This window comes from Grammomys surdaster, unplaced genomic scaffold, assembly GCF_004785775.1.
Source record: "Grammomys surdaster isolate TR1022 unplaced genomic scaffold, NIH_TR_1.0 192, whole genome shotgun sequence".
NCBI classification, from domain to species: domain Eukaryota; kingdom Metazoa; phylum Chordata; class Mammalia; order Rodentia; family Muridae; genus Grammomys; species Grammomys surdaster.
The window spans coordinates 3,477,401-3,486,361 of NW_021604637.1; the positions used below are offsets into that span (position 1 = coordinate 3,477,401).

Genomic DNA, 8,961 nt, shown 5'->3' on the forward strand with positions numbered 1-8,961 from the left:
CCAAAGGCAAACAGGAAAAGACTATTTCCAGGCAACCAGGAGGAAGGTCTCAAAGCCTACCCCACAGTGACACACTTCCTCTGACAAGGCCATGCCTACTCCAACAAGGCCACATCTCCTAACAGTGCCCCTCCTGGGCCAAGCATGTTCAAACCACCACAGTCACCTAACCCCCCTCTCACCAATATCATAATACATACACTTGCTGTCAGTCCTGATAATCTAAGTCTGATCTCTGGAACCCACATGGTGGAAAGAGAAAACTGTCTCTTCCAAGGTGTCCTCTGACCACCATACATTCATGACTACACAGGTATATACACATATATAAAATAAACACAATGTAAATGTCCTCTTTATTTTAACCTGAGTTCAGCTACATGGCTGGTTTATGTCTGTCTCTCTCTCAGTGTTCCTAGGGAACTCTCTCACATCTCTCACTATTTCCCAGAATCCTCTCTCTTCCTGCTAATATTCCACCTACCATTCATTTCCTGCCTCCGTTCATTGGCCACAGGCTTTTTTATTGACATGTGATGCTTATAAGAGATTTCCTAAGGCTTGAGAAGAAAAGAGATTGAGCAGAGTGAAAATAGAAGGCACTTGACGGTACATTGGGCTAGCATAGAGAGAAGACAGTTGGTGACAGTTTAGCCAGGAGAAGCTGTGCGGAGTCCGAGAGAAGATATTGTAAAGAGACAGAAGAACCCAAAAGAACTCACACAAAGTAGTGAATAAAGAGAATAAGGAAAAAAAAACCCATAAAGCTACATATATGCTAAAACTCAATTTAATTAAAAAAGAGGGTTAAATGAATATAGGTGGTGTTTTCTTTGTTTGTTTGTTTGTTTGTTTTTTGACACAGTCTTATTATATAACCCAGAACTGGCCTCCAACTTTTCCCACCTGTGTCTTTTGCTGGGCTTACACAAGCCCGCCTCCACCTCTGGCTTCACGTACATATTAATGAATTTGGCAAAAAATTACAACGCAATTTAAAACTTTCCCTCATTCCAATCCCAACTTCACTAAGTGTAGTCACTAAGCACACCTCAAAATCCTCCAAAGCTGTGGCTGGCCCCTCCTTTCCTCTCTACCCTATGGCTGCTGTAAGATGCCCCCACAGGAGCTGTCTAAATGGTGACTTCTGTCAGATAGGCAGCACCTCTACACCTCCTCAGCCGGCAGCCATCACAGGAGCTGTCCACGGTGACACATCTCTTTTCCTAGCTTAGGAGGAGCTGTCCCACAGGAGCGGTACATCGTGGTGACATCTTTCCTGCCTCAGTCTACAGTCTGAGTGAACACACCACTGCAGGAGCTGTCCCGCAGGAGCTCCAGCAGCACCTCCTCTCCAGCCTCCCCAAACAGCTCCACAGAGATGGTAGGTACCTCAGTAAAAAAGCTATCTGTATAGCCAGGAAGGACTTCCCATTCTAACCCATGGGCCTAATGCAGGGAAAGGGAGGTGGTGGTGAAAAAAAGCCACCAATCCCTGAGCTTCCCAAGATCAGGACTTGAAATTCCACCGTCTTTACTCTATAGAAATCTCTGCCCTGAAAAGCTTCACCCCCTAATAAATCGTATATAAGCCTGCCCTCCGTTCAGTTCCCTACTGTCTGCTCCAAGGAGCAGAGGGTAGCCATCTCTGGATTCATCCCTCCACACACTCGACCCTTCAGGTGTGTTCCTAAGTTCCCGTGTCTCAGAATGCCCTTCCCTTAGTAGAGTGTCCCACCTCAGAGCTGTGTGGTTCCTGGGCTTCCGAGTCCCAGGATACCCTTCCATCCGAGCAGAAACACACTAAGCACATCCTTAGTTTGTAATTTCAGTACAGAGACCAAGAGAGCAGAAACACTCATTCTGTCAATCAAATATTCTGTCAACTTCTCTGAACACACAAACTAGGTTTCTGAAATGCAGTACCCAGGCTTTGCCAGGCTCTAGAGGCTGACCACCAGATTCCAGCTACATCAGCAGGACACACACTGGGAGACTGGGAAGACACTATCTCAGGCACCAAGGATACCCAGGTCCTCGAAATTGTTTCAGATGTCCTGTCATTCCAGAGCCAATTGCAGCACTGCTGCTCCTTGTGGTTACAGCCAATCATTGGTCGTTGTAATTGCGCACAGAGCTCGGGGAGGCAGCCCGTAGACCATATTTTTTGAAGGCCTCTCCTTCCTACACATAGAAACGAACGCCAACCTTCCTGAAGCGGCCATTGTATTTAAGGGCAAATGGGGAGCTGCGGGCAATGGAAACCCAAAAGACACCATATTTGTTAAGCTGCAGAAATGGCACCTCAATGCCGTCAATGGCAACTGAAGCCAGGCGGTCGCCATGTTTTCTGAAGACATCTTTCGGGTCCCTTTACCCGAGTCGTGTCTTTGTGTGAGCGGCTGTGGAGTAAACACTATGGAGCATTACTAGTCTCCACCGGAGCTCTGCTATCCCTAGCAGCCACTAACTGGCTGCCCCGTTCTCTCCTCACGTGTTGATAGCAACCGTGACCAAGGGGCGTAGCAAGGGCGTGGCTTCCCGAGGTTGCTGAGGCCGGAAGCGGAAAGCTGGGGTAGCCAAGCCACTGCCCAGGCAGGATCCCCGATGGCGCCACCCCCGGCTCCACTGCTGGTTCCGATGCCTGGGGAGATCTGGCCTGGTTTCAGGAAGCCTGAGCTTGTGAGCTTCGCGGACGTGGCCGTGTACTTCTCCCCGCAGGAGTGGGGGTGTCTGCGGCCCACGCAGAGAGCCCTGTACCGGGAGGTGATGCGCGAGACCTACGGCCTCCTGGGCGCGCTCGGTGAGGCCCCGCCCCCCAACCTCCTCGTGGGTTCACCCGGGAGATGCTCTAGACCGATCAAGTGGATTGTGAGCCCTCATCCCGCACTTTTCCACCAGCAGCATCAATCACCTTCCATTCTCAGGGCTTCCTCGGGAGTCTCCATTCAGGCAAGAGCATCGCAAACCCTGCGCAGGTTAATTTGTGCATAAGTTCCGAGGAGGTGCCCTCACCCTAGTGGGATGCTATCTGCCCCGGCCAGCCTCTCAGGCCAGCACTGTGACCCCTGTTCTCTCTCAGGGTTCCCGGGCCCCAAACCAGCCCTCATCTCTTGGATGGAACAGGAGACTGAGGCTTGGAGCCCCGCCGCCCAGGATCCTGAGGAGGGGGAAAACCTGGGAGGAGCTCCGAGAGGTGAGGGGTTGTCCCAAATCCTCCCGAAACTTGTTTGTCTGGGGGTTTCTTTTCTAGTAAATCTTTCTTTCAGACTCCCCATTCCAGCATCCCTACAGAATTTAAAGAGCCAACATGTCCAGATGCTAAAGAAAAGAAAGCCTACCTGTTAAGAGTTTTGGAAATTCGGGAGAACTGTCATATTAAAAACAGAGTAGGGGGCTGTAGAGATGGCTCACCAGTCATGAGTGTCTACTCTTCTTCCTGAGTACCGGGGTTCAATTTTCAGCACCCACATGGCAGCTTACAGCTGTCTGTAACTCTAGTTCCAGGGACACCCTCATACAGACCCGAATATAGGCAAAACAACAATGTATATAAAAATAAATAAATAAACCTTAAAAACAAAAACGAACAGAGTAAGAGAATCTAGAACCCAAAGAATTTTTAGGTTTCCAGATGTTTGTTAAAATACCACCCTTTTCAGAAACCAACTAAGGCGGGTCATTGTGGCCACACCTTTAATCCCAGAACTCAAAGGGCAGAGGCAGGTCGATTCAAGGCCAATTGAGACCACATATAGTAAGACCTTGTCTCAGTCCCCTAACTCTCCCCCTCCCCCACGAAAACCCTGAAATGCCCCTAAAAATAGAACTGGTCTGCCTATCACATTTCTCAAACAAGGCAAAGTGGTACAAGAGAAAAAGCATGTCTGAATAATGACAGCTTGGCTGCTCTCCCATCAGTACCCAGAATGGAAGAAATCTGAAGCAAACTTGGTGCCTCATCTATAAAAGAACCACTGTACCAAAACCAATTACAAAATACACCAGTAAATATTGTTTATTGAGCATTTACTAAGTGATCAATAAGCATGTATGTATTTAATCCAATAATCCTGTGAAGTCAAGAAACTATTATTTTTCCCATTTGACACACAAGGAAGGGAATTTTAACTGACTTTCAACAAAGCCATTGTGTTAGCCACTGGGCAGTATACTTTGGTACTACCTGGGTAACCTAGGGCAGTCAGTGCAGAAGTATTAGGTCTTACTGAAACTTTTCCCCTAAGATTTATCTTTATTATTTTTCATTCTGTGTCAGTATATGTGTCACATAAGTGCAGCTACCAAAGGAGGCCAGAGGCATGAGATCCTCTGGTTCTGAAGCTGCAGTAGTCGTGAGCTGCCCAGTGTGGGTTTTGGGAAATGAACTCAGGTCCTTTGGAAGGGCAGCAAGTGCTCCTAACCACTGAGCCATCTCTCCAGCCCCTGTTTTGCTTTTATTTAAAAAAAAAAAAAGATTTATTTATTTATTTTATGTATATGAGTACCCTGACTTCCTGCACACCAGAAGTGGGCATCAGATCCCATTACAGATGGTTGTGAGCCACCATGTGGTTGCTGGGATTTGAACTCAGGACCTCTGGAAGAGCAGCCTGTGCTCTTAACCACTGAGCCATCTCTCCAACCCTTGTTTTATTTTTGGTGTATTGTTTTTTGGTTTTTTTTTTTTTTTTTTCATTTTTAAGGCAGGTGGCTCTGGCTGGCCCAGAACTCACCATTTAGACTGGGTTGTCTTCAAACCCACAGAAATCTACCTGCCTTTCCCTCTGAAGTGCTAGGATTAAAGGTGAGCGACCATCAGACCCTTATGTAGGCCAGGCTAGCCTCAAATTTATGGCTATCTTCCTGCCTCACCTTTTCCAAATGCTGGGATTACAGCTACTTCCCTAGTGGGACAGATGAGGGGTTTTGGTTTGGTTTGTTTTTTGGTTTTTTTTGAGACAGATTTCTCTATGTACCCTTGGCTGTTCTGGAGCTCTCTCTGTAGACCAGGCTGGCCTCAGGACTCAAAGAGATCTTGCCTGCCTCTGCCCCTGAAGTGCTGGGATTAAAGGCATGAGTCACCACTGCCCAATGACCCATGAGTTATTAAAATGCAATTAATTTCTGTTTCCTAGGAGACACTCCAGATGAGAAGGACTGGGCCTGCAAGGAAGGAGGTGAGAGGCCAGCAGAGATTCCTGCTCAGTTGCAACCGAAAGAGGTGGTGGAACATAAGACTTATCCCATGGCTACCAAGGCCTCTGCAGGGGCACAGCCACCTACCAAAGCTGTCCCAGACCAGATTGCAGGTGTGCAGCTTCCAGTCCAGGTACCCGACACCGATATACAGGCCAGCCAGCGCCGCCATGTGTGTGTGGACTGTGGACGCCGGTTTACCTACCCGTCTTTGCTGGTCAGCCACCGGCGCATGCACTCTGGTGAGCGACCTTTCCCCTGCCCAGAGTGTGGTGTTCGCTTCAAGAGGAAGTTCGCAGTGAAAGCACACCAATGGATCCACCGTTCCTGCTCAGGGGGTCGCCGCGGTCGAAGGCCTGGGATCCGGGCTGTGCCTGGAGCCCCAGTCCGAGGTGACCAGGATCCACCAGTGCTCTTTCGGCACTATCCGGACATCTTTGAGGAGTGTGGGTGAGTTGAACAGTTGCCTCTGTCTGAAGGTCTGGAGCGGAGCATGGACTTGGCACCAAGAGTGAACTGAGTCAAGACTTGAGAATTGAAATAAATCCGTTTGGCTTCTCAAGGATCCCTTGTAAATTTGTAAAAAGAAAAGTGCCTGTAAAGATTCATACAGATTAAACCTGACACCTGTTAGACTCCCCAGTGTTGTGTGTGTGTGCCTGTGTGTGTGTTTTTAAATGGGGGCTGGGCTAGAGATGTGAGTTGGTACAGTACTCTTTTTGTCAGGGTTTGCAAGAGGAACAGAACCGAGCGGCTGACCGTGCACACTCACATATATGGTATAGAATAGGTAAAAGGCAAAGAAACAGGCAAGAGGAAGAACTGACTTTTGAAATTGTCTTTTTATCCTGGTTCCTACCAGAAGAAGCTGCCCACAATAAGGGGCACTATAAAAGTAACTTTTATTCGCTTGTAGTAACTGTCATTTGGAGGCATTGCCTCTGTCTGCTAACCTAGGCCTAGTCCTGGAAGCTTCTAGCCTCTGTACAATCTAATCTAGGCCTAGAATGTTTGCAACCTCTGAGACTTGCTGCTGAATAAGCTCACCCTTTCTAGTGCTTTCTGAGCACTGGCTGGCTGGTTTAACTCAGCTGTTCTGGCTCAAACTCCTTTCCAAGCTGACTGTTGAAGTCCTGGCCCAGTTCTTCCCCCTAGTCCCGTGCTCCCAGAAATAAGACTCAGACTCAGGTTAAATTTACAGATACCTTGATCACATAGCTAGACTCTACTCTGACTAGATCGTAACCAAAGCTAGCCGTTTATTTTAACCTGCGTTCTGCCGTGTGGCTGGCTCCCGGTACTCAGCTACCATTTGTCCATCTCCTCACATCTTTTCTGGCTCCTCCCGCCTCCTTCTCTCCCAGAATTCTTTCCCCTCCCCGTATCCCACTCTCTCTCCTGCCGAAGCCATGGGCCATACACAAGATGCTGTCTCTCTACAGATGACTGAATCAATCTGGCTTCTCTCAGTTTTTGACTGAACTGCTGTTTGACCTCATGTGAACTTTAGCAGTCCGTGTTGTGGTGAATATATTTGGGAGTTTCTACCCCACCTTAGATCATTTAGTTCCCAAATAAAAGACACAAACCTTTATAACAAGCCTTAAAGCACTAGAGCTGAGCAGATATCAACCCTCTATGCTGCTTTGTCTACTTCCCTGTCAATAACCCTGAGATGTAACTTGTCATATTCTGTCTGGACCACTCCTACTTCAACAGGCCAGCCCTCATGGCCATGGTCTCATGATCTACCTACCCCATGGCAACTTCTTCTTCTTTTTGAGACCTTATGCCCAGGGACCTTTGCTCTCCCTGCTCTCTTCTGCCCAGCCCAGGTTGTAGGCATCTTTATGGACCAGTTATGGATAACTTGGGGGGCCAAGGTTTACACAACAGAAGCTGATATACATGAGGATCTCCTTGCCAGGGGGCAACCAGATCTTAGGGTACAGAATTTAGCATTTGAATAAAAGCAACATCAGAACAACCTCCTAAAATCTGTTCTAGTCTTCTGGCTCCTTCTCAGTCTCTGGGTTGTTCTGTCTTCACCTGTGTCTAGCTTGTTCTCTCTCTGCAACCTGTCTCTGTACCACTGTTCCAGTAAAAAAAATGTTCCAGCTTCCTCCTCTCTCTCTGCACTGCTCTCTTTTATGTGGCCTCTCTTTTTCTCTCTGTTCTCGTGAGAACTAGGCATATCCTATTCTGTCAAATCTTTCTCTTGTCACTTGTCTGCCACTCAATTAGACATTACTTTCAAACATGGGTGTTTCCTTCTATAAACTAACCATACCTTCATTGTTTGAGGTTAAAGATGTGTGCTAAGGGCTCACACCACACCACAACTAGAAATAGTTTTTTCAGTAAATAACACAATCTCATCGTTCATAGTGTGATCAAATATCCTGCAACAGAAGTTTGTTGTTAAGCCCACATATAACCTCCATTTCTGTCACCATGACCACTTTGTTCATGGTCCCATTGGTCTGTGACAGGAACGGCTGAGGAAGGAGTCTGACTGCACACAGAATGGGGCGTCCTATTTACTTGGTTATTGAATTCCTCCTCTTTGTTTGTTTGTTTGTTTGTTTGTTTTTCAAGACAGGGTTTCTCTGTGTAGCTCTGGCTGTCCTGGAACTCACTCTGTAGACCAGGCTGGCCTCGAACTCAGAAATCCGCCTGCTGGGATTAAAGGCGTGCGCCACCACCACCCGGCTGAATTCCTACTCTTTTGAAGTCATTTTTTGATGACCATTTACAAGGGATACAACTAGATTCACGTTCTTAGTCCATGTGGAAGGATCTATCTATATATTCTTCCCCAGATGTCTTTCTCACTAATCATATTTCTCCCAAGTCCTTGACCATCCAGTCAAACCATTGGCTACAACCATGGATTAGTGAACAACTGCACATCTGGTTATTTCTCCTGTCTTAGTTAGGGTTTTACTGCTGTGAACATACACCATGACCAAAGCAGCTCTTATAAGGACAACATTTAATTGGGGCTGGTTTCCAGGTTCAGAGATTCAGCTCATTATCATCAAGGCAGGAACACGGCAGCATCCAGGCAGGCATGGTGCAGGAGGAGCTGAGAGTTCTAGATCTTCCTCTGAAGGCTGCTAGCAGAATACTGGCTTCCAGGCAACTAGGACAAGGGTCTAAAAACCTATGCCAACAGTGACACACCTACTCCAACAAGGCCACCACTTCTAATAGTGCCACTTCCTGGGCTGAGCATATACAAACCATACACCTTCTAAGCAAAATTTGTGGCTTTGTACAGTTCCCAAAGTTTTGTCCACTATGAAGATTTTCTTTCATCTGTGTCTTTCATGGTTATCCCAGAAAAGGGTTGTGATGCTGAGATTGTCCACTTCTGGATAGTGCCTGAATATCGTGTAGAATCATCAGTAAACCAGGTCCTATTCTCCTCTTTCTCAGTCAACTGACCATAGGGCACACTCCATGAGCCGATAGGTGCATACTTGGCAGCAGATGGCATTGTAATGGGAGTAGAAACCATAGGCATTTGGGCAACTTCATATAACTTGCTTATATCTTCAGGCCTCAGGAGTGCTCGGGGCCAATCATATAGTTACCACTACCATTTAATAATGGATTTCTGCTGTTCACATCCTAAATTATGAACTGTTGGGCTAGATTACACCTAGCTCAGGGTTTCACAGTAAACCTTGTGGCCTCATTTTCAATGATTCAGTTCCCACTAACCTAATAGCAGAAGAGATGTCACAAGGGTGAATA

At 47.1% G+C, this 8,961-nt stretch overlaps 1 protein-coding gene across 3 annotated transcripts; it reads left to right on the top strand.

The window, feature by feature from the left end:
- The first annotated feature begins 2,584 nt into the window (after positions 1 to 2,584).
- Positions 2,585 to 5,839, top strand: Znf688 (zinc finger protein 688). 3 transcript variants are annotated; one of them, XM_028769456.1, is made up of 4 exons: positions 2,585 to 2,803; positions 2,928 to 2,978; positions 3,083 to 3,196; positions 5,139 to 5,839. In XM_028769456.1, the coding sequence occupies exons 1-4, from the start codon at positions 2,608 to 2,610 to the stop codon at positions 5,651 to 5,653; spliced, it is 876 nt and encodes a 291-aa protein (XP_028625289.1). In that variant the 5' UTR covers positions 2,585 to 2,607; the 3' UTR covers positions 5,654 to 5,839. The 3 variants fall into 3 exon arrangements, with proteins under 3 accessions (XP_028625289.1, XP_028625290.1, XP_028625291.1); XM_028769457.1 differs by lacking the exon at positions 2,928 to 2,978; XM_028769458.1 differs by lacking the exons at positions 2,928 to 2,978; positions 3,083 to 3,196.
- Positions 5,840 to 8,961: the final 3,122 nt, after the last annotated feature.